Here is a 24,356-nt window from a genome sequence, read left to right as displayed (position 1 = left end):
CGTTATTATACGTGTATAATAAGTTTGACATGTTCGACAACTTATTTCATAAATGTTGGGAACGTTGTTTTCCCGTTATACCAATTTTATCCAAATATTGTTCAAATCCTAATTCAGGAGTGAAAGCGATCAGATTCCCCGGAAAGTATTTTTTTCCCATGGGAATGCGTTGTTTTCCCGAAGTCAAAAGTAACTTTTGTCCTTTCTTAAGTCTCAAACTACCTCCTTACCAAATTTCATTTAAATCTGTTCAGTAGTTTAGGCGAAAAACCTGTATTTTCCCATGGAAATGCGTCATTTCCCCGAGGGTTGAAAGTAACCTTTGTCCTTTTTCGGGTATCTAAATATCTCCATACCAAATTTCATGCAAATCGCTTCAGTACTTAAGTCGTGATCTTTCGCATTTATAATATTAGTATGGAGTATGAATATGGATATGGATTTTATATTTTTCTTTATTTTCGGGACATTTGAATTTCAGAATATTTGGTTTTCAGAATATTTTCTTCTTTAAATACTTCATATTTTTTAAAGACAAAAAAAAATTAAAAGTCCGTTTTATTATAATTATAATACATATTTTAATTTAAAAATCATGTAATTAGAACATACTTAAGCTAAAAATTAGTACAAAAACAAAAAAATTACAATAAAAAAAAATTGTTTTATTTTAATGTTTAGCTGGGGATTGAAGTTTTCCAACAATTCCACTCCAGAACGTTCCATATTCTTGCAGTACAGTTCCTCTAAAATAACAAAACAAAGAAAAACATTATATTAGGATTTGAAAATTAACAAAAATTGAATATGGAAATTGTATCATAATCTACTTAATTAATTTTTAATGATTAATATTGTTTGAAAATTATATATTTTCACAGCTTATCAGCCCATGTATATCGAGGAGTCTAGAACCGCCACCATCACACCCAACCCTTTCTGCAATACTGCCAATCAAATGTCATTCGATTACAGAACCGCCACTCAGGCTCTTCGAAACCGCGCAGGAAACCTAGTGATTCGAAGCACAGTGAATCGCATTCCAGCAGCTGCTGAATGACCATCATCTTGACTAATTAAACGAGCAAAGAACCATGAAACTAATTCATGAATATCCAGCTCCAGAGCTCGCCCAGTATTGTAGAGGTCAAGAACGCTATTTAGAAGCATAAAAACAACAAATCCGCCGGCTCAAGTGGCTTACCTGTGAAACTCTTCAATATGAAGGTAATGTGCTTATAAGGTGAATGCACCAACTAAGCAACTACGTGTTGCAAGAGTAAAGTGTACCCGATGAGTAGTCAAATAGCTCAATATGCCCAATCTACAAAAGGAGTGATCCTATGTTCTGCAGAGGCTACCAGATCCTATCCAACGTACTATGTGAGTGTCTAAAACCTTTCTTCAACAATATGATTGCCAAGAGCCAGTGTGGCTTGAGGGCAGGCAGCTCAACGATATAAAAATTTCCACATTAAGGCAAATTCTGAAAAAGCCGGGACCCACCATCTTCTTATTGATTTTGAAGCCGCCTCGAATAATAGCATAAAAGCCTCGAATAATAGCATTAATCGCCAAGAGCTTCTATTGGCAATGTTTGAGCTCGGGATCCCGAAATAACTGATGTGGATATACGGCATGACGTTACAAAAATACGGCGCGACACTTGCTCATCCGAGCTATTTGAGAAATGTGCAGGCCTCAGCCAAGGAGAAACGATTTCAGTTGATTTTTTCAAGATAGTCCTGGAGGTGATAGTGCGATAGATTGGTGTTAATCTAGCGAACCAACACAGCTTCAGTTTCGCCAAACATATGGGTTCAAAACTCGTTTTTCAAAACACAAAATGCACGTTTTAAAAATTCTAATACGGCCGATAGCGAGTAGTGGGTGATCAGTAAAAAAGAGGAATTGATACTAGTAACATTCGATAGAAAAATCCTTCGATAGATATTTGTGTGGAGAAGTCGAATGGTTTAGAAGATTCAATCGTGAATTTTAGCAGCTGTATAGAGATGTGGATGTAGTCCAAAGATACAATACACGCTGATTACACTGGCTCGGCCACATCGACCAAATGGACAATAACGAAAATATCTCGGCTCCAAGGTTCAAGAGTACAAATCATGGATTGCTGAGACAAGAGCGCTCGCTGAATATAGAGAGCTTGCAAGGGACCGCAAAAGATGCAAACACGCAATATTTTTGGTTGATATTCTCAAAGAATGGGTAGCCTGATAAGTAAGATTAAGTAAACAAATTTTGATAGATCTACATATTAGGTATTAACGATGTTTTGATTAGTCTGGCAATTTTTTAGAAACAAATTAATTAATACTTGATATTTTGAACGTGTTAAGAGGTTACAAGCTATTGAATTTTAAAAAAGAAGGAACTTACATTTAGTGTTAAACATTTAGCCGAATAAAACGACCATATGGTTCTTTTTATTCAACTCTCCTCAAAACCTATGTACGCTTGATTTCAAATTGACACAATCATGAATCAATATCCAATGTCCATTAACATCAAATGCCTGCAAGCTTGGTTATAACCCATATGCTCAAAGATTGTGTAATGCACGTGCAACATACTCGCTTACGATCGACATTTGTGATTAGTGAAAAAAAAAAGAAATCAAGTCTTTTTCAAACCTGAATAAAGTTAGTCCGATGGACACATTAAATCTTTTATTGTCCATATTAATAGAAAATACCATCTACATTCAAGACACACCAAACTTATGGTCTTTCTTCAATCGTAGGTAATAAAAAAGGGAATTTGTTGTCGATTTTATTTATTGGAAGACAGTTTGTTGCAAAATTTCTTATATAATGCTTATTTCTTGTAAAGCTTTTCATCCATAAAAGTAAGGAATGCATTTTTCGAAATATGACCACAGACATGGTTTCCCCTTATCGGTGCAATTAGTTGGCTATCAATGGAAACAATAATTATAAATAATGACTACAAACCATAGACATAATTCTATGTATAGACAAATAAATTATATGTTTTCTTAAAGTTGCAACAACGTGACCCTGATGGTGCTATTGTGTTACGAAATACTTTAGAAGTTGAAACATAAAAGTATCTAAGAGATTGAAAGCGATTAGAGCAAGGTCGTTTTCTTTGACAAATAATTGTTATTGGAATAGTTTAATTGCAGCACATTCAAAATAATGCAAGTCTGGGCAACAATACCACCTTATGCATGTGCATAACTTAAAGTTCATTACATCTTAAACAACTTTTGATCTCAAGATACCTACGGTTTTGGCTTAAATAATATTAACGTTTCTTATTTTTTTTTTGTTAAACTGTTTTGTGTTAACTTAGTTAACTTACACGATATGAAAAAACGGGTTAATGAGTAGTAAAACTGTTCAATAAAGAATTTAATGAGTACTCAAATTATAAGTGCCATTCAGTACATTTAGTTTATAGAGATTTACAAAATAACACGAGCGATCGAAGAAAATTCTCTTGGATTAATTTTGAAATTATATCGAAACGATGCAATAAGAAACTGCACTAAAAATCATATACAAAAGCAGAATTACGAAAGTAAACCAAAATTTTATGTCATTTAACTTTATACAAATGGAAAAAAAATCCAAAGAAGAAGTCCGTTTACAAAGAAATTTTGTAACAGATCAAATTTAATAAGAAAATCTAAAGCTAATCTATGCCATCAAAAAATCTACTACAACATTTAAAACGTAAGTCAGGTCAAAACACTTCTTTGTATCCTTAACCCATAAATGCCAGTGCAATCAAGAAAAGAGGCTGGGATGCGACCCACACTGATAACTTCCCATCCCGTCTGTCGATTTGTCTTGCTTAAAAATTTGTCTATATGTACTCGCATCAATTTTTACCAAATTTGCGTACTATTTTTTGTAGATTTTATTTTTTATGAAAAAACCGACTGTTTGATTCTTAACAATATTTTCTGTGAAATAAAATAAGTTTGAAACCAATCTTTTTCATTTTTGAAAAGATACCTCCAGCTTCTACAGACTCTTTGTTCAATTTCGATTGTGTGAACGCCTTAGACATAGTTGAAAGTTGTATAAGTATAAAGTCAAATGCCACTGGTGCTGATAATTTGAATCCTATTTTCTTTAAAGCTATTCTTCCTTTGCTTCTACCCTATTTTACACATGTAATAAATTCAATCCTTACGACTGGCATTTTCCCACATCAATTGAAAAAGGCAAAAATAATTCCCATCCCCAAAAACTCGCTCTGCAATGAATTTAGACCAATTTCAATACTTCCATTTCTGTCTAAGGTATGTGAAAGGATAATGCAAAAACAATTAAGCAACTTCATCAGTCGCAATAACCTTTTAGTCGATGTTCAATCAGGTTTTCGTTCGCACCATAGCTGTATAACGACACTAACTAAAATAATTGAAGACATAAGGACTGAACTCGATATTGATAATGTAACTTTTTTTAGCCCTATTAGACTTTTCAAAAGCTTTCGACATGGTGAATCACTCGATACTTCTGAATAAACTCCGTCACAGATTCAACATATCTTCAGAAGCTATTAAACTACTTTCTTCCTTTTTGAATGATAGAAAGCAAGCCGTTTTCTTAAATGGAAATCTCTCCGATTTTCTTCCGGTTCAACAAGGAGTTCCTCAACGATCAATTTTATCTCCCCTTCTATTCTCATTATATGTGAATGAAATCGGTTTCATTATAAATGAAGTATCAAAACATTTTTATGCCGATGGCATTCAAATTTACAAAAGCTGTCCTTTGGGTTTAATTGACGACTGCGCTTCACCCTGAACCAAGAACTAGAAAAGATATCCTACTGGGCGTCGTGCAATGGGTTGGTTCTCAACGCAAACAAATGCAAATGCCTGGTTATATCAAGAAAAGAATTAGACTTTACATACTTTCCTTCCATATTTCTAAACCAGAACCCATTAGAATTCGTAAATTCCAGTAAAAATCTAGGAGTAATCTTCAATAAAACATTGACCTGGAATGACCACATCAACTAATTAGTAGGTAAAACTTATGGAACGCTTAGAACACTGTGGACGGTCCAAAACATCACCCCATTTAAAACCAGACTAATGCTCGCAAGGACCCTTGTAATACCTGTTCTCACTCATGGATGCGAAATTTTTTACAACTGCGATTCCATCAGCAAACATAAATTAAACATAGCATTCAATAGTATCATTCGATACATCTTTGGCTTAAGAAGGTACGACCATATTTCACATTTGCAAGAGATTCTGCTTAGTATGCCTTTTAATGACTTCATGAAGTTTCGAAAATTGATATTGTTTTTTAAAATCTTGAAAACACGCCAACCAGCTTATCTGTTTGAAAAAATCAGAATGTCAACATCGAATAGATCGACATCGGTAATTTTGCCACGCTTTTCATGTTTGACCTCAGAAAGGCAATTTTGTATCGCTGCATGTCGCCTCTGGAACTCACTTCCAACTCATTTGTGGGATATAAGTGATATACATAAGTTATATCAGAGCACACTTGTGCGTCCCCATAAATCTTAAGTAATATGAGAACACACTTGTGTATCTCCGTACAAATAATGTAAACAAAAAAGGGATGAGAACTATTAAGAGATGATGCAGTATCAACACTTCTTGGCCTAACCAAGAATATTATTCTTTGTATATAATAAAAAATATTCTTTTAATTATTGCATCATCCGCAGACAAACTAAGATTTGCTGCGTTAGCAAGTAAGTCGTATAAAAAGGGATCGTTCGATCTTAAACAGATTCAGATCTTGTTGACATCTCGTCGTATAAGCTAAAGATTTCCCCCCACCAGCGGTAAGGGATCTGAGGCTTCAGAATTGAATAAAGTAATGATTTTTAAATAAAAATCTTTGTCTTTTATTTTCTGTTCTCCGGTGGAGAACAGATAGAATATATTTTTAGTATATCGGCGATACTATAATATAAATCATATTTTCCAAAAAAGTATTAAAATCTTCTTTTCGAACCAAAGCAACTAACTTAACTTAATGAACTATCTTCTCTTCTTAACTTTAACTAACTTAACTATCTTTTCCTTGTTCTATTTCTATTATTTCTATTTTATTGTCAATTAATATTTTATTTATAAATTATTGTTATTTTCTTTTTTGTATATAATTTAATTTTATATTATTTTCTTACCGTATTTTTTAAAAAATTTGAATTGTTATATAAAGTTAAGTCATAGGCTTTCACAAATTAATAAGATATCTATTATCTTAATGTGTAAGCGTTATAAATAAATAAACTGAAACTGAAACGATTGAGTCGAAAATCAATTTTTACCAACTTTTGTTAATTTGTTTTTAGGTTTTTATTTTTTGTACAAAAATTGTCAATTCAATTTTTTCGATTTTACTGAATGTTAACAACAATATTTTTTGAAAGATAAAAGTACCTTAAAGCCAATATCTACCATTTTAGAAAAGATATTTGAGTCGAAAATCAATTTTTACCAATTTTTATTAATTTTGTTTAAATTTTTATTTTTTATAAAAAAAACTGTCAATTCGATTCTTATCAAAATTTTATCAGATGTCAAAAACATTATTCTTCGTTGCACAAAATTGTTTTGGAGATGAAATCATATTTAAGTCGTAAAATTTTAGAGGTGAAACATTTTTTTTTCAGTTTTTTTGATTTATAAAAAAAAAAACCGTTAAATGGATTTTTTTCAAAAAATATACTTGTTTGATATCTTACTTACTTACTGAAGGTGGCTCTACAGTCCGGGGCGGACCTGGGCCTCAACCAACATGCATCTCCAGCCAGCTCGGTCCCTAGCTAGCTGTCTCCAGTTTCGCACGATAAGTTGGTTGAGGTCCTCTCCCACCTGATGGGTGCGCCACCTGAGTCGCGGTCTTCCTCTACTGCACCGTCAATAAGGAAAGGATTCGACAACCTTCCGGGCTGGAGCATTGAGCCAATCATCTTAGCCTTTGGACTTTAATTCTGCTAACTAGGTCAGTGTCACTGTACAGCCCGTACAATTCGTCGTTATATCTTCTCCTCCATTCTCCATCTATGCATACGGGACCAAAAATCACCAAAAGAATTTTTCTCTCGAAGCATCCTAAGACGCTCTCATCTTTCTTTGACAGGGTCCAGGCCTCAGCGCCATAAATGAGAACCGGGATGATGAGTGTCTTATAGATGGTGATTTTACATGCTCGAGAGAGGACTTTACTTCTCAGTTGCCTTCTAAGTCCAAAGAAGCAGCGATTTGCAAGAGTTATTCTTCGTTTGATTTCAGCGCTGGTGTCGTTGTCTGCATTAATAGCGGTGCCTAGGTAGACAAAGTCCTTAACTACCTCAAAGTTACAGCTGTCCATGGTGACGTTTTGTTCAAGACGTCGTCGTTCAGTGTCCTTTTTTGATGACAGCATATACTTGGTCTTGCCCTCATTGACCACTAAACCCATCTTCTTCGCTTCCGTCGCAATGCTCAAAAACGCTCCACTGACATCACGCTTTGATCTTCCAATTATGTCAATATCATCTGCGTATCCGAGTAATTGGATGGATCTTTGGAAGATTGTGCTTCTAGTGTTGACGGTTGAGTTTTGCACAATTCTTTCCAGAACGATGTTGAAGAAGTCGCATGACAGTGCATCGTATTGTCTAAAACCTTTTTTGACATCAAATGCATCGGTAAGATCTTTTCCGACCTTGATAGAGCAGCGTGCATTCTCCATCGTCATTCTGCACAAACGGATAAGTTTGACAGGGATGCCAAAACTAGACATTGCTCGGTAGAGCTCTTCCCTATAGATGCTGTCATACGCGGCTTTAAAATCGATAAAGAGATGGTGGGTATCGATTTGAAGCTCCTGGTTTTTTTTCCAAGATCTGCCGTAGTGTGAATATTTGGTCGATAGTGGACTTTCCTGGTCTGAAGCCACACTGACGAATGGCTTCAGACGTTCACATAATACGGCAGAGAGGATCTTATACGCAATGTTAAGGAGACTGATGCCTCTGTAGTTGGCGCAGTTTAGAGGGTCTCCTTTTTTATGTATCGGGCACACTATGCTGAGATTCCACTCATCGGGCATGCTTTCCCTAGGGAAAGGATTCGAAGACCTTCCGGGCTGGAGCGTTGATGTCCATCCGCTCTACATGACCTACCCGTCTAAGCCGTTGTACTTTAATTCTGCTAACTAGGTCAGTGTCGCTGTACAGCCCGTACAGTTCGTCGTTATATCTTCTCCTCCATTCTCCATCTATGCGTACGGGACCAAAAATCTCCCGAAGAATTTTTCTCTCGAAGCATCCTAAGACGCTCTCATCTTTCTTTGACAGGGTCCAGGCCTCAGAGCGATAAATGAGAACCGGGATGATGAGTGTCTTATAGATGGTGATTTTAGATGCTCGAGAGAGGACCTTACTACTCAATTGCCTTCTAAGCCCAGAAAAGCAGCGATTTGCAAGAGATATTCTTCGTTTGATTTCAGCGCCGCGCCGGTGTCATTGTCTGTGTTAATAGCGGTGCCTATTTAGACAAAGTCCTTAACTACCTCAAAGTTATAGCTGACTCGATCGGAAAAGGACATGGCAGTCTCTTGCGATTGTAGCCGTCTAACGTCGATTCTTCTCACAGTACTTCCTTGTTTTGGCTTGGATCGGATTCATTGCAAATACAATCAGTAAAAAAGTTTCGTCCTCTAAAATTATATTTGGGTGCTAGTTCTTGTATAAAACGGCGAAATCCAAGTCCGTCTACAAAAAAAAAATGGTTAATTCTGAAGCACTATCATTTGTCCAATTAGTTTGTCAATTTTATATCAGTTGCTGCTGCTTATATCCCATTTTTTCTCTTTTGACTTCAAGTGGTTTTTCAACGAAGAAGTCGTGTGTTCTTTTCGTGAGTATGTTTTACGACATACATATTTTGGATTCGGACTTGTCAGAATCAATTTTATTTAAATTAAAATAGTTACAGATGCTGATTTTTTTGGTGGCGGCATTTATTTTCTGTATCTGTATCACTTTTTCACTTAATATATAAAAATAAACTGTGTCCTCTGGCCACTTACAGAGCTTTTATATCGTCAAATGTGTGAAAATTGCATATGACTTGTTGTTGCTTTTGTCGTCGTCTACTTGGGACCGAGTTTTTTGAATTTAAAATTTTTACTAAGGTTGAAAGGGTCCTTTTTAAAGATCATCGTATAGGTATAGTATGCAGTGCTGTTGCTATTTTCCGACTTTCAAAAAAGCGTTAAAAAACATCCGCATCCGCAACAAACTTTCTAAAAATATTTTTATTTCGACTCTAGGAACCTTGAAACCTCGAGAAATGTCAAAAATTCAATTTCGACAAATCGGACCCATTACAATAACGTCCTATTTGAAGTTTAAAACGCACATTTTTTGACCTTGAGCCTTACTTATAGACATGTCAAACGGATTGGAAACTGTAACCTTCGGAAGGGTAGGGTAGATTTTAAGATGTCATTGGAATACGTGGCAACAGGACCCCTTTTCTTTAAACTTTCCAGTGAAAATTGTTGCTTCAAGAATATTTTCGGTGACCTTTTCGATGACCAAACGTATACCGTTGCATATTTAAGGTGGATTCAAGTTCAAACGAAGAAGAAAAAAAGTTGAATAAATCATTAATCGAAAATTATGTGGTTGCACTCCAGGCATATCCAGTGGAAAATGTACACTATCATGGTGGTGTTTATATAAATTATAGCTTGTATGAAACGTTTTTAAGTTTGACATAGCGCCATCTATTGAATGCTGTTAGATTCAATTGAATTTAACAGATAATTGTGACTGTCAAATAATTCACATACAATTTGCAATGAAATAAAATTGCGATCATGCAATGAATTGTAACCTATCCTATCTTTCGAGTTGGATCAAACTGCACACGGTGTTCAAATTATATCAAAATCGGTTAAGTAGTTAGGAGTCCAATTTATATACGAGTATATGAAAAAGATAATATACTCGTACCTGAATTTTTCAATACAAAAAACATACTTTAATCAGGTTTACAATATGAAACGGAACATGAATAATAATTTCTAAATATTACCTACTGTCAAGTGTCAAAATCTGATAAAACCTTCATTACAAGTATTCGTTTCAAAATTTACAATTTTATTTTCGTTTTTATAAATATGTATTTCAAGATTCATTCTTAAATAATTTACTCAACGTACTTTTATTAAAAATTAAAAAAAAAATAAAAAGATTTGTGATATCGACTCTCCCCGACGGGGAATTGAACCCCGGTCTCCCGCGTGACAGGCGGGGATACTGACCACTATACTATCGAGGATGTTAATTTTTGTTGTTCAATGATGTATTTAACATCATGAACTAATTCAACTTATAAATAAAAAATAGTAAGAAAATTTACTATGGGTTTATTCTTCATCCCAATAGAAAGAATCCGGTGTAGAGTAGCGCAGTGCAGGGCACGTTCATGAAAATTGTCAGAGCAAATTGAAGCAAACAAACACGCCATACGCCAGATGTTAAAAAGAAGAAAACAAATTGAATCCGACGCAATTTAAATTGAATGCGTATTTAAGAATACAATCTTCTTTAATCTTAATTATTATAAAGATACGGAGGGGGGGGGGAGGTGTTTCCACTCTCACCTTTCCTTATCCAGACGGCAGCGGATGAATTCCAGAGATGGAATCGACGGTGGTGTCTACAGTTCCAGTAAGGTTGAACTTCTTAGTGAACACTTATTCGGACCACAGGCCTATAAGGAGCGGTTTTATCCGGCTCCCCATCCTTGGAGTTATACTTAGGATCTGGCCCTCCAGGTTGGGGGTTGCGCCGTCGGGGTGACTTCCTGGCCACGTAAAAGCTTCATAGTTGCGCAGCAATAAAAAGCCTCGGATACGGACGGATTATCTGTTGACAACCCAAGCAAACGAAATAAGGTTAGGTACCTTAATAGACCACGTGCGGCCGAAGAATTAGCGGAGGCCCTAGACCGCTATAAAACAGACATCACCGCCATCCGGGAAATAGAATGGGATGGGCCGGCAAAAAGAGGATAAAAAACTTAGACTTACGCAAGAAGTGTTGAACTATAGGTATCAATGAGCGCCTCATGACCATACGCATCACGGCTAAATTCAACATTATTAGGCTGATATGCGCGCACGCTCCCACAGAAGAGAAGGATGACAACACCAAAGATATGTTCTTCGAGCTCTTAGACAAAACATGTAAGCATTGCCCTAGCTACAATATTAAAATTAGGCGATTTTAATGCCAAGCTAGAAAGTTAAGACACCTTTGGTGGAATAATCGGGAAAAACAGCCTTCACGACAACACTTCCGACAACGTATTCAGCTCATAGATTTTGCTGCAGGGCGAAACGTCATAGTAGCCAGTACGCGTTTTCCACACCTCAACATCCGCAAAGAAACTTGGAGTTCTCCACATCAATCTACCGTCAACCAGATTAACCATATATTGCGATCGACGCCAGACACGCTTTCAGCATCATGGATGTACGAACTTTCCGAGGAGCTAACATCGACTCGGACCACTACCTCGTTGTAGCCAAGGTAGTACTTCAAATTTCCAGATCCAAGGCAAAATAGGAAGATGCTGGGAGAAGGTACAACGTCGAACGACTACAATTACCAGAGATCGCCAAATCCATTTCCGACCGAGTTATAAGTAACCTCTCTCGAAGTTCTCTGCCGCCAACACAATGTATCGAAAACCAGTGGCAACATTGCCAAGTTGCAATCAAAGAAGCCGCCTCTGATGTTGCTGGGTTTCAAACAACCACTGGTTTGATGAGGAATGTCGGCAGGCAAATGAAGCCAAACAACAGGCACGCAAAGCGGCGCTGCATAAAAGGACGAGAGCTGCTCATGAGCTCTATAAGCAGAAGAGACGAGAGGAACGCCGACTTCTCAGAAGGAAAAAGAGAGGGCATGAGAAGCGTGCGGTCGAAGATGTTGAGAGGTTTAAAACCAGGAATGAAGTTCGAAAGTTTTATGAACAGGTGAAACGAAATTAACAGGTACATAAACCTGAAAAAAGGAGACCCTCTAAACTGCCTCATCTATAGAGGAATCAGTCTACTTAACTTCACCTATACAATCTTCTCTGCCGTAATATGTGAATGTCTAAAGCCCATCGTGGACAACCTGATAGGTCCTTATCAGTGTGGTTTTAGACCAGGAAAGTCCACAGTTGATCAAATATTCACATTACGGCAGATCCTGGAAAAAACCCAAGAACACCAAATCGACACCCACCATCTTTTCATCGATTTCAAGGCCGCATAGAGATATGTCTAGTTTTGGCATCCCTGCCAAACTAGTCAGTTTGTGCAGGATGACCATGGAGAATTCACGCTGCTTCATAAAGGTTGGAAACAACTTAACAGAACCTTTAGATGTCAAAAAAGGTTTTAGACAAGGTGATGCGCTGTCATGTGATTTTTTTAACATCATGCTTGAAAGAATAGTGCAGAGCTCACACGTCAACACTAGAGGCACTATCTTTCAATAGTCTGTCCAATCACTGGCATATGCTGATTACATTGACATAATCGGAAGAACTCAGCGTAATGTCAATGGGGCTTTTGTGAGTATTGAGGCAGAGGCGGCAAAAGTGGGTTTTACGGTTAATGAGGGCAAAACAAAGTACATGCTGTCGTCAAGAAAGGACATACAACACCGACGTCTTGGTCAAAAAATCACCATCGACAGACGTAACATTGAGGTAGACAAGTGCTTCGTCTACCAAGGCTCCGCAGAAAACAACACCAGCGCTGAGATCAAACGCAGAATAACTCTTGCTAACCGCTGTTTTTTTGGACTAAGAAAGCAATTGAGTGGTAAAGTCCTCTCTCTAGGGACCAAAGTGTTGCTATATAAGACCCTTATCATCCCCGTCCTGCTATACGGTGCAGAAGCATGGGCTATGACAAAAGCGGATGAAAGCACCTTGTCGCTTCGAGAGAAAAGTTCTTCGTGTGATCCCGTCCCGTATGCATTAAAGTGGAGTGGGGGAGAAGATGGAACGACGAGCTGTACGGGCTGTACAGCGAAGTAGACTTAGCCCACAGGACAGTGCCGTAGAGGAAGAGCGCGGATCATGTAACGCGCACAAGTGGAAGATGGCTTGGAGCTCGAAACTGGAGACATCTAGCTAGGGACCGAGCTAGATGGAGAAGTTTGTTGGGTGAGGCCCTAGTTCACACAGGACTGTAGCGCCACCTTAAGTAAGTAAGTAAGTTGTTAGGACACTGGATCACCGAAGATTGCCTTACACTCAAAGTTTGCTCCAGTCTTGCGGACAAAATTGCAAGTTTATTTAACAACAAACTTGAATTGATTTTGACAGTTCTCAACAACCAGCGTTATGAAAAAACATTTTAAATAAAATCTGCAGATCGCCTCTTTGCACCAATACTTATACAATTTTAAAAATTAATTTTTAGCTGGAAATAAAAAAAAATTCCAGTCGTGTTCCATGTGCCATGAACAAAATCAATTTTTGAAGGAAATATGAATTTACACATGGAAAACCCCATAGTTGAACCTTTTTGTATAAAGATGAGAGGAAGTTAAGAAATAAGAAACGGTTTTGATTTTTGGGTATGATGTGTAGTAAATTTTTACGTGTTCTAGTTCGTTGCAGCTAGAGGGGATCTACAGTTTTAAACCGAATCCGAACGGCTAATTTTAGAAAGAACTATTTATGACAAAGATTACTCTTGGAGAATTTATCAAATTCCTCGCAGCAGGCACGCAGGTATTGAACTTAAGAACTCAACCATGACAGTTTAGTTTTCAATATAACCTGTGTTTTGTTGGAAAATCTATCCATAGTATAGTAGGATTTTACATGAAGAACAAAAACAATATCCATAGTATGAATAAGACCGATAAAAGTTAGAGTAGAATCATACTATGGATGGGTTTTTGACATTTATGCGAGTCTTGAATGGATCTTATGTGATTTCGTTCTCAAATGTTGGTACGATTGATATTGCACTTGTATCTCGATGGCTGTGTTCGTAGAGTAGTTGTGCATTTGGAATCATGTGTGTTTTCCATTGGGGAAAAAATCAATTTATTACTGATGCTATTATATAGTTTTGTTAGTGAAAATAGACCAACTGAACTGGGCCACCAAAGGTTTATCTCAGTTTATATTAAATAAATCTTTTAGGTGTTTCCACCGCACAAGAAGATTTAAAAATGATTAAGTATGACAGCACTTTCTAAAATGCAAATGGTGTTTCGATGTGTGAAGTGCTAGTGAGATAGTTTAACAATGAAGAACTGATTAGTTCAGCACCATATAAGAATATGCTACTTATTCCACGTGCCATTCTTTTTTTAAATTTTATTAAAACAAAACTATATTTTTTGTACACAAACATGCAAACAAATAGACCGTTATGCATTATCTGTAAAACCAACTTCTCCATATAGGTTTTTCTTCACAAATTATGATTCGACTCCAATCAGGAAGGAATGCAGGAAACTTTTCAACCGGGCCAAAACTGCAAGACGAGCTTCTCATTGGGACCCCTATAAAGAATCCCTAAGAATCTACAAGAAGGCACTAAGGAAATCCAAGCGATCTTCTTGTCGATCCTTCTATGGCATGATAGAAGAAACTTCTGAAGCCTCTAGGTTTCAACTAATCCAGCTATGCCAAGCTGCTTGTAAAATACAGACGGCTCCTGGACAAATTCAAGTAATGAATCGCTGAACTTACTATTGGACACTCACTTTCCTGGTAGTTCTCTTACCGAAACTTGCAACAGTTTTATACGTTCAAGTTCAAACACAACATATCCCAACAGCTTCAAGGACCAGGACCAGATGGAATAATACCAGCTGAATTACAAAAGGCTTCTGATATAATTGCACCAATCCTTGAGGCAATTTTTTGCAGCTGTTTTTACCTGGTCCATGTTCCCTCGGCATGGAGAGAAGTTAAAGTTGTTTTTATACTTAAAGCAGGTAAATGCTCCCAAGTCAATCCTAAAGATCTACTACCTATAAGTCTATCATCATTCCTTCTTAAGACCCTGGAAAGATTGATTCATATCCATTTAAGGGCACGTATCGATACAAGACTTCTGTCTTCGTCTCAACATGCCTACTGTAAAGGTAAATCGGTGGAAACAGCGTTACACACCATCGAATATTTCCTCGATCATAAAGAGTTCACTATGGTTGCTTTCCTTGACATCGAAGATGCCTTTAACAACGTGGGCACATCTGCACTGACATCTCTAAATGTAGAGAGTTCGCTTCGGGAGTTAATTCATTTAATGCTTACTAGCAGAATAATTAACTCAAAACTGGGCAACTCTTCTAGCAGACGATTCGTTAGTAGAGGGACACCGCAAGGTGGTGTTCTATCCCCTCTCCTCTGGAACCTAGTGGTGAATGAAATCCTAACTAGTCTGGATGCGGAGGGTTTCAGAGTGATAGCTTATGCGGACGACGTTGCTATAGCAGTTTCAGGAAAGTATCTTAATATCCTAAAAGAACTCTTACAAAATGCCTTACACAGACTAATACTTTGGGCTGATCGGTGTGGACTGGGTGTTAACCCACACAAAACCGATCTGGTCCTATTTTCGAGGAGATACAAAATTCCATTTGTCAACCCTCCTTACATTAAAGGAATCCAATTAAAATTCTCAGACGAGTCTAAATACCTACATAGGTCTTGTCTTAGACAAAAAACTAAATTGGAAACGCAACGTACAGGAAAGAGTCAAAAAAAGCTACTGTAGCTCTCTTTTATTGCAAAAAAGGTATTGGTTATAAATGGGGTTTACAACCCAGAATCACGCATTGGCTATACACATCATTAATCAGGCCGATTGTAATGTACGGTGTGGCAGTATGGTGGACTGCTTTAGAGAAAGGTATAAACAGGGACAAGTTAAATAAAGTCCAACGTTCAGCCTGCCTATGTATAAGAGGATCGCTTGGCACGACCCCGTCTGTGGCACTGGACACCTTGCTCTACCTTACACCTCTTGACATATTTAGCAAACAAATAGCTGCAAGCTCTGCTATTTGCCTCAATGCTTTGTCGCAATGGACTAACAACAACATTGGCCACTCCGTAATTCTAAGGTACTTAGAATCAATTCCAAAGCACACAGACTACACCATCCCCCAACTACAATTCGACAGGAATTTCCAGATTTCTATACCTACCAGATCTTTTTGGGAGGATAGGACATTCTTGAAGGATGAGTCGATCCATTTTTACACAGATGGGTCAAAAATAAGAGAAGGGATTTGTGAAGGTGTGTACTCTGAACGACTGAAATTAAGTCTCTCATTCCGCCTTCCCAATCATTGTAGCGTGATCCAGGCGGAACTTTTGGCGATAAAAGAAGTCTTGTCTTGGCTCAAAGAAAACGTGATATCAACATCTGATGTCCGTATTTTCTCTGATAGCCAGGCCGCTATCAAATCTCTAGACTCTGTCTCTACAAACCCTATAACAGTCCATAACTGTCGATCATCTCTAATGGAGATGGAGCAACAGTTTAATATTCACCTTTAGTGGGTGCCGGGCCATAAAAACATTCCAGGTAACTGTAAGGCCGATGAGCTCGCCAGGAACGGTACAGTACAGCCCATGCTACCATGTTTGGCAAGTTCTGGCATACCAATCGCTACTTGTAAACTGCTACTAATGGTAGACGCTGTGAGGAGAACAGGCAACAGGTGGACACCACGTGTCAAGTCACAAAAACATCTGGCCAACACTGGATTTAAAACGTTCAAGGTGCTTGCTCTCTATATATAAGCAGATCACATATCAGCTCGATAATAGGTGTCATAACCGGACACTGTCTAATAGGAAACCACGCCACGAGACTAGGCGTATTCTCAAATGACTTTTGCAGAAGCTGTATGGACGAGGAGGAGGAGGAAACGGTTCTTCATCTTCTCTGCACATGCCCTGCTCTAGCTCGAAAACGCAAGAATTACCTTGGAGAATTCTTCTTTAACGATCTAAACGATCTAAATCATATCGGTATAATCAGCCTCTCACGTTTCGTAAGGGACTCAAGCTGGTTCCATTGAGCTTAGGAGGAAGCCTCAAGATTCATGTGGTATCATAATGGGCCACTAAACTGGCCTAAGTGTGTCCGTTTCCATCTTGGACAGCCACTATAACCTAACCTATTATTATTATTCTGACAGATCTTCTTTCAGTTATACCAATTTTTAATTACAAAAATCTGGCTACTGCGAATCGTTTTGTTGGTAATTTCTCACTGTACTATACATGGAATTCCACAAAAACGCACTTATAGTAATACTTTATTCGGGGTTGGTTTTTTGGCAGTTGTTATTTGGTTTATGTTCAGTTTAATTTGCCATTTCATAATGAATAGACTTACTCCTGAACAACGTTTTGAAGTTTATGAAAATAATAGCTCGCTAAATGGAATCAATAAATATATTAAAGCAAACTTTTGAAGGTCTCCCGCGTTGTGTTCAATTTAACACAATTGAACTATAATATGCCAGAGACTAATGACGCTTGAGATATTCGACGTGTTACTGCTGACATACGGCCCCAATTTGCATTTGTTCAGAAATATTTGCGCTCAACCAAGTTTCCACATTTTGTTGTTTTAATTGCTATAGTAAATAAAAAAACACCGACTTAATTTCTTTAAAAGTTCTTTCTTGGCATAAGGTCGCACACGGACTTACTTCCATTGGAAGTTAATAATTGCATAGTATATTTACATAAATATTGTTTTGACTCAAATCAAAGCTGTTAGTAAAATGTCGTAAGTATCACTTGTTTTGTTAAAAATTTTTCATTTCTTTATTCGAAAACCGGATGCTTAATTTACGACAACAAAATCTTTAAATCATGGTTTTATAGTTTCAAAAATTAGTTACAATGCGCAAAGAACTGGTCTATTTCTTGACTCACGAAAACTGACATTTTTTTCGATCTTATGTAAGGATATCTTACAAAGGTAAAGAAATTAAGTTTTGCAGATATGGGTTATATATTTTAAAGCAATCAAGAAATAATTTTGACTCAGTTTTTCATTAAATATTTAGAGCCCCAAAAGAGTCAGGAGCTTTTAGCCTTTAACTTTGAATTAATATTCAAATATAAAATTTCGGCGACCCTAACTCGCTACCATTAAGAGAAAAAAAGGATACGGTTTGAATTTAGCTAAAATGCTTTTAGGTTTGAAGTTAAATGAAAATCAACAAATTGTGTCCACGAGCCCCAAACCTCTCCATAAAGTCGAAATGTCCTTTGTGACACATATTCAAGGCACGTGTTACATAATCGATACCACTTAACTTTACATACAATTCTTATGTCTGAATGTAAAAAGAAATGCAATAACTCTTAAGTTAATATCTTACAACACAACCTTTTAATACCTCGGAGACCAATTCAATTCAGGGACATAAAAATGAAATGGAAAATAAAATAACTCCAACCAAAAACACAAATAAATAAACACTTTTCATTCACGCACTGGGAATGGCAAATTGATGACGAAATTTATCGAACATTCATATGGAACCGCTTCTATTGCACGACGACGACGCGACGCTGACAACGACGACGATTGCACCACACCAGACCAAACTCCGAACCTGATACAAGCTAGAGTTGGGAAATTCTGCTCATACATGGCACGCAGAATAAAAGTTGCTCAATATACCATAAATTGATTGCCTTCCCCAAAAACGCACTTAAAAGCTTGCAACTTTACAAAATCAAATTAAAAAAAATGTAACACTATTTTCCACTTACGTGAAATACACACGTCCTCTTTTGTGCTGCGGCGCCTTCCAAATCAACTTGGCCCCCAGCTTATCCCTATTGTCCGAGTGAGTAATGGCCGAACACTCTGGAATGCCTTTGGTGTTCTCACTTTGTTCCCAATGGCCGATCCATTCGTTGGTCACTGCGTCACGTGCCTGAATGAAGAACCCTCGGAACACATGGCGGTTATTGTAGGGGTAGATAACAACTGTATAGGGAAGAATTTTTAAACCTTAATCTGAGCGCGATGTAATATAAGATGCTGACAACTTTGACTTTAGTCCCTTTGGTCGAACTTCTGTGTACCTACCTGTGATTTGTTGTCCAGGATTAAAGCTTTCTGCACTAGCGACAATATCAAAGGGATTCGTTTCCAATGATTGCGGTCGGGCTTGGCCGTGGTTGGGTTGGTTGGCGCGTTTTTTGACACAAGTGTCCGCCGGAGCACCGTCCGGAAAGCCACCACTCCTTTGAATCAAAGCCAATAATCCAACTAGAAGTAATCCAATGGCACTGGAGGAATTCATTATTCTATATACGAGTAACGAGTATCCGTTTGTTAATTGAGTCTATGCGGTATGTTGCACGATTCACGGCACACGGTGAACTACACGACTTCTGCCCACTAGCACTGAGTTAAGATCTCTTTTAGTCTAAGCGCCCAAAGGTTTGGGGGTTTTTAAAGCCTTTCACTACGAACATACGTTGCTCGAGAGTGGGAAATGACCAGTTAAAGTGGGCCCCGCATATGCTAGATGGAGCTGGTGGGGGCTGATGCTTTAGATGGAGCTTGCAAATAGAAGTTCACCTAGTTTCTGTGCATGTTACTATTTCTACACACATTGGACACCAACCGGTATTCGAAGCATTGTGCGTTTTTGTTTACATTTACGAAGTTGTATAGCTTCTTTTTTTAAGGTGCGTGTGACGCGAACGTAGCGGTACAATCACCCTCTGGTCTATGTGATGTCTATGGAAACATAATAAAAATTAAATTGACAATCCAAACGTGAGTTTTGGGTTCATTGACTATTTCCATCGTCCAAATAAATGACGCATTGATTGAATAGTTACTGTTACAGTAAAGATACCGGTTATGGTTTTGACTTGTCTAACATAAACTGTGTGATCGACATTTCTATTTTAACCATAAATAATTCCGACGTTTATAACAAATGTTCAAAAAAGGAAAATTGAAAAAGAAACAAAACGTGTAAGAAACTAATTGGTGCTTAGAATATAGCTTCTTTTTTAATAGAAGAATTTTAAAGCTAAAATATTAGAGCCGATTTCGTTGAAAGTAGAATAATTTCCAATTAAGGACTTTAAAAAAAAAAAAAAAAAAAGAATTTAATTATTTTTGGTATCCTCTTTTTGTACTTTTAATTTTGTACGTTTAAAAAAGCTATTTTTTTTATTCATAAAGTTTTTGTTATAAGCAACTAAGAAAAATAAAATATAAGTATTTGGGTCAATTATTTTGTTTTAAAAACTTAGGTTAGGTGAAAGTGAGTGTCCGTGATGAAGCAGGACTCATTTAGGCCAGTTTAATGGCTCTTTGTGATACCATGAATTCTGAGGTCTTCTTCTAAGCTCAATGAAACCCGTTTGAGTCCCTTACGAAATGTGAGAAAGAGACTGATTATGTTAGTATGATTGAGACCGTTTAGATCTTTCTTAGAAGAATTCTCCAAGGTAATTCTTGCGTTCTTGGGCTAGAGGGCAAGATGAATCTCCCTAAGTATTAAGTCAAGTCTACTTCTATCAAAATGACAGTTGATCATGTTTTTTCATTCAACTGAGAGCTGAACTTTATTACTCTGATTTATTTATTTTCTGCTCAACTTCATTTAATGCTTTCTGTAAAAAGGTTTTTTGTCCATTTGGAAAATAAATAACTCATATTTCTTTACAATACAAAATACAAATCGTAGCTTGCCTGGAGGTGTTCTGTAGACAAAACTTAGTTGGTACATTTTGTACTATAAATTTAAGTAGAAGTTTGCGAAGTAAAGTTCTGAATATGACATTCATGACACTTAAAAAAGTAATTAGTTACCTTATTCAAAATTTACGTTCAAAGAATGAAGTTGACCGCAAATGAAATCTCTTATGTTAGCTGAACCTGTCCATTGAGAATACGCCTAGCCGAGTAGCGTGCTTTCCTATTAGACAGTGCCCGGTTATGGCACCGATTATCGAGCTTATTTCCGATCTGTTTAGAGATTTAAACAACTAAGAATCAATATTTTTCACGTGAATTTAACATTTTTTGAGTTTAAACAGCAGCGCAATCTTGACTTAATGTGTTTATAAACAATGACATAAGTTGACATAAGTTAAGTCACATGAAACATCTCAAAACGTGTGGAAGAAAAAGACTAATATCAGGACAAACACAGAGATGAAATGTTGAGGCGAAAAAATTGCGTGTACAGCGAGCTCGGTTCCTATAGCTAGCTGTCTCCAGTTTCGCAAACAAAGTTGGTTAAGGTCATCTCCCACCAGAGTTTTAGTATACAGTGTTACACCCTGACGGAGCTCGCACCTGACGAAGAGAAAGAATGCTATTACAGTCAACTAGGACCCGCCTACAACAACACACCCGCGGTGATATTATTTTGGCTATGGGAGACCTCAATGCTAAGGTTAGCAGTAACAACAACGACATGTGATGGGTGTTCAAGATGTCGGCAATTGCAATGATAATGGTGAGAGGTTCACTGACTTCTGCAACGCCAATCGCCTTGTGATTAGTGGCACTATGTTTGAACACAAACTGTGTCATAAAATAGCTGGGTGTCGACGGACAGGCAAGCGTCTTTCAACCAGCAGCACAATACATGATGACATTGAACACCATTGGAATGCTGTGACAGAATAGTCGGTTGGAAAGAAGGAAGCAACAACACTTGGCTTTCAGAAGAATCTTGGGCAAGGATCAACGGATGTAAACAGTTAAGGGCTCGAATAACTGCTGCACAAGGGGAAGGCAGAAATGAGCTTGAGCCCTCGTACCAAATGAAAATGAGAGAGGTTCACCGCAGTGTGCGCCGTGACAAGCGTAACCACATGCGATTGCAGGACCGTTTACAGAATAACCAAAAAACTGACCGGTGCACACAGCTCAAAGCAACACCTGGTGAAAGAAGTAGACGGTACGGTGATAACTTCGGTGGATGAGCAAGTCAGAAGAAACAACGTCCAGCTGATGCCTTCTGAAGCGCCTGAACAGACTAATCCCCGAATCCGCACCGCACCTCCCAGTAAAGATGAGATCGTTGCCGCAATAATAGCACTTAAGAACAACAAAGCGGTAGAAGTTGATGGAATTCTCGCAGAGCTTTTACAAAAACCGCCGCGCCAACGTCATCAAGCGAACTGCTTCATCCGCTCATAAAAGAAGCCTGGATCACCAGTAGCTTCCCCTAAATAAAAGATGGAAATGATCGCCGATCTCCCAAAAAAGGAAAATGAACAAAATGCGAAAAGTGACAAGTGTCACGTTCTGCACGAGGATTACGCGGACGATATTTGTTTACTCTCTCATAGGATCATGAATCTCCTTCAAATGACAACAAGTGTGAAGAAAGAACCAAAAGTCGTGGGGCTAAGAACTAATTTCGGCAAAACAAAAATGATCAGCACCGAAACTCGACCATCTTCTCAAATAAATATTTCCTCGCAACCGATGGAAAAAGTGGAGAGCTTTCAATACCTTGGAAGTATCGTATCCATTGAAGGCGGAACCGAACAAGACGTCATCTGCCGTATCGATAAAGCAATAGCGGCGTTCGGTATGCTGACGAAAAATTGGACTATGACTGTTTCGCACAAATGTCGTATCTATGCTTCTTTATGGGTGGAGCACTTGGAAGGTTACTTCAGCCATTACAAGGAAGCTGCAAACCTTCGTGAATAGATGTCTTCGTAACATCCTAAGGACTTTTTGGCCACACCGTATATCAAATAAGGTCCTTCATAGAACGACAGGCCCGAAACCTATAGACTCGAAGGCGTAAGTGGCAATGGATCGGACATACGCTTCGAAAAGGTAACGATAAAAGAACTTCAAACAATTTCAACTCAACTGATGGCTGGCAAAACTTTTAACGGCTTAAACCTTTAACTCAAACTGTGTAAAATAACATCAAAACGCAATTTAATTTATAATATAATAAAAGTACAAGCCATTAACCTTATAGCACCATTATTATGGATTTACAACATTCTATAATACGAGTAGAGTACCATATAGATATATGAGTATAACCACAAACCTTTTGAGATGGTATAGGTATTAAAACCATATCCAAGCTGAAGCTGCAAATATAAAAGGGCCAGAAAGCAGAAACTATACTACATTATATTTCCCATGTGTTCTCGTACTCATAATATGACCGACAATTGAAGTACGTACTTAAATGTATCTTGTATCTGCGATGTCCATTTTGCACCCCATATAAAATCCATATATCCAGAGTATATAGTATACGAAGCAAGCAAGTGAATATTGCACCTCACTTCATTAAAGATGCATGTCACGTAAGGGATTGCTAGAAGATTGTCGACCTCGATTCTGGTGCAATGACGAAATTAAAACAACAACAACAACAAAATAAAAGAACTAGTACACGGCTCAGTTAGTTTAACATAATACCAAAGTAAACTCATATATAAAGAACTATATATGTATTAATGTAATTATATGGCTATAGTAACCCCCTTTATCTGCAGTATAAAAGACCAGCAACAATGATGGCTTGAAACAAATTGACGAGATGTTATACATGATGCATAATACTTCGAACTAACAAATCTTATTTAATACCTTTATAAGGATCGTCAAGTTAAAGTTAACGACGTTTATAAGACCAGAATAGGGTAGTCATATATGTACTAACGAGTACGAAGGATAAGAGTTTACATTTGTAAAAATGTAACCAACAAAAAGCGTTAATCAAACAAAGCATCGTAACTAAATAAATACAAAGAGTGGTAGAAATGTGTTTTCTTGTAAGTTCACTGAGTGGTGAAAGTGAATCACCCTGTTTACACTCCAGTATCTTGGAATAGATAATTGTGTTCTATGATTTGTTTTAAATGTTTACAACTTTTCTGTAATCCTAACTAAAAAAAAGAGCAAGTATACGCCATACACACATTTTTACAATTTTTTAATTTGTTGTTACAATGTTGAGTAACATAAAAGCTAGTTTTTGTAATAACATTTAAGAAACTAGTATTTTAAAAGTATTATAGATATTTTAAAAACAACCTAAATATTTCGATTTTACAAGTATAACGGGTGTTTTTGTAAACGTGTTGTTTTCGATTAAGCAACCTTTTTTTTCGGAGTTGGTTTTTTTGACGGTTGTCATTATATAATGAATAGAATTGCTCCTGATTAACGTTACGCAATGAAACAATCAATTTATAGAAGGAAACTTTTGCTGAGCGTAATGTCTTTCGACGTGTGCCTGTGGCATGGCGAGACCTGCAA

General features: G+C 37.3%; 1 protein-coding gene and 1 non-coding gene across 2 annotated transcripts; both read right to left on the bottom strand.

Annotated features, from left to right (window-relative positions):
* Positions 1-545: 545 nt before the first annotated feature.
* LOC129939752 (putative defense protein 3) lies at positions 546-19,516 on the bottom strand. The gene is made up of 3 exons (XM_056047874.1): positions 19,164-19,516; positions 18,842-19,061; positions 546-746 (listed from the first exon to the last, which is right to left on the bottom strand). The coding sequence occupies exons 1-3, from the start codon at positions 19,378-19,380 to the stop codon at positions 671-673; spliced, it is 513 nt and encodes a 170-aa protein (XP_055903849.1). The 5' UTR covers positions 19,381-19,516; the 3' UTR covers positions 546-670.
* On the bottom strand, positions 10,265-10,336 carry Trnad-guc (transfer RNA aspartic acid (anticodon GUC)). Its single transcript has one exon. It is a non-coding gene; the product is annotated as a tRNA-Asp (tRNA).
* Positions 19,517-24,356: the final 4,840 nt, after the last annotated feature.

Source organism: Eupeodes corollae, chromosome 1, assembly GCF_945859685.1.
Source record: "Eupeodes corollae chromosome 1, idEupCoro1.1, whole genome shotgun sequence".
NCBI classification, from domain to species: Eukaryota; Metazoa; Arthropoda; class Insecta; order Diptera; family Syrphidae; genus Eupeodes; species Eupeodes corollae.
Note: the sequence above shows the minus strand (reverse complement) of the source record. Positions and strands in the feature narration are given on the sequence as shown.

Coding starts and splice junctions, on each gene's coding strand:
- LOC129939752 (XM_056047874.1), bottom strand. CDS start 19,380: ATGAATTCCTCCAGTGCCATTGGATTACTTCTAGTTGGATTATTGGCT. Junction 19,062..19,163: donor TCCTGGACAACAAATCACAG/GTAGGTACACAG, acceptor TTCCCTATACAG/TTGTTATCTACCCCTACAAT. Junction 747..18,841: donor AGAGGACGTGTGTATTTCAC/GTAAGTGGAAAA, acceptor TTGTTATTTTAG/AGGAACTGTACTGCAAGAAT.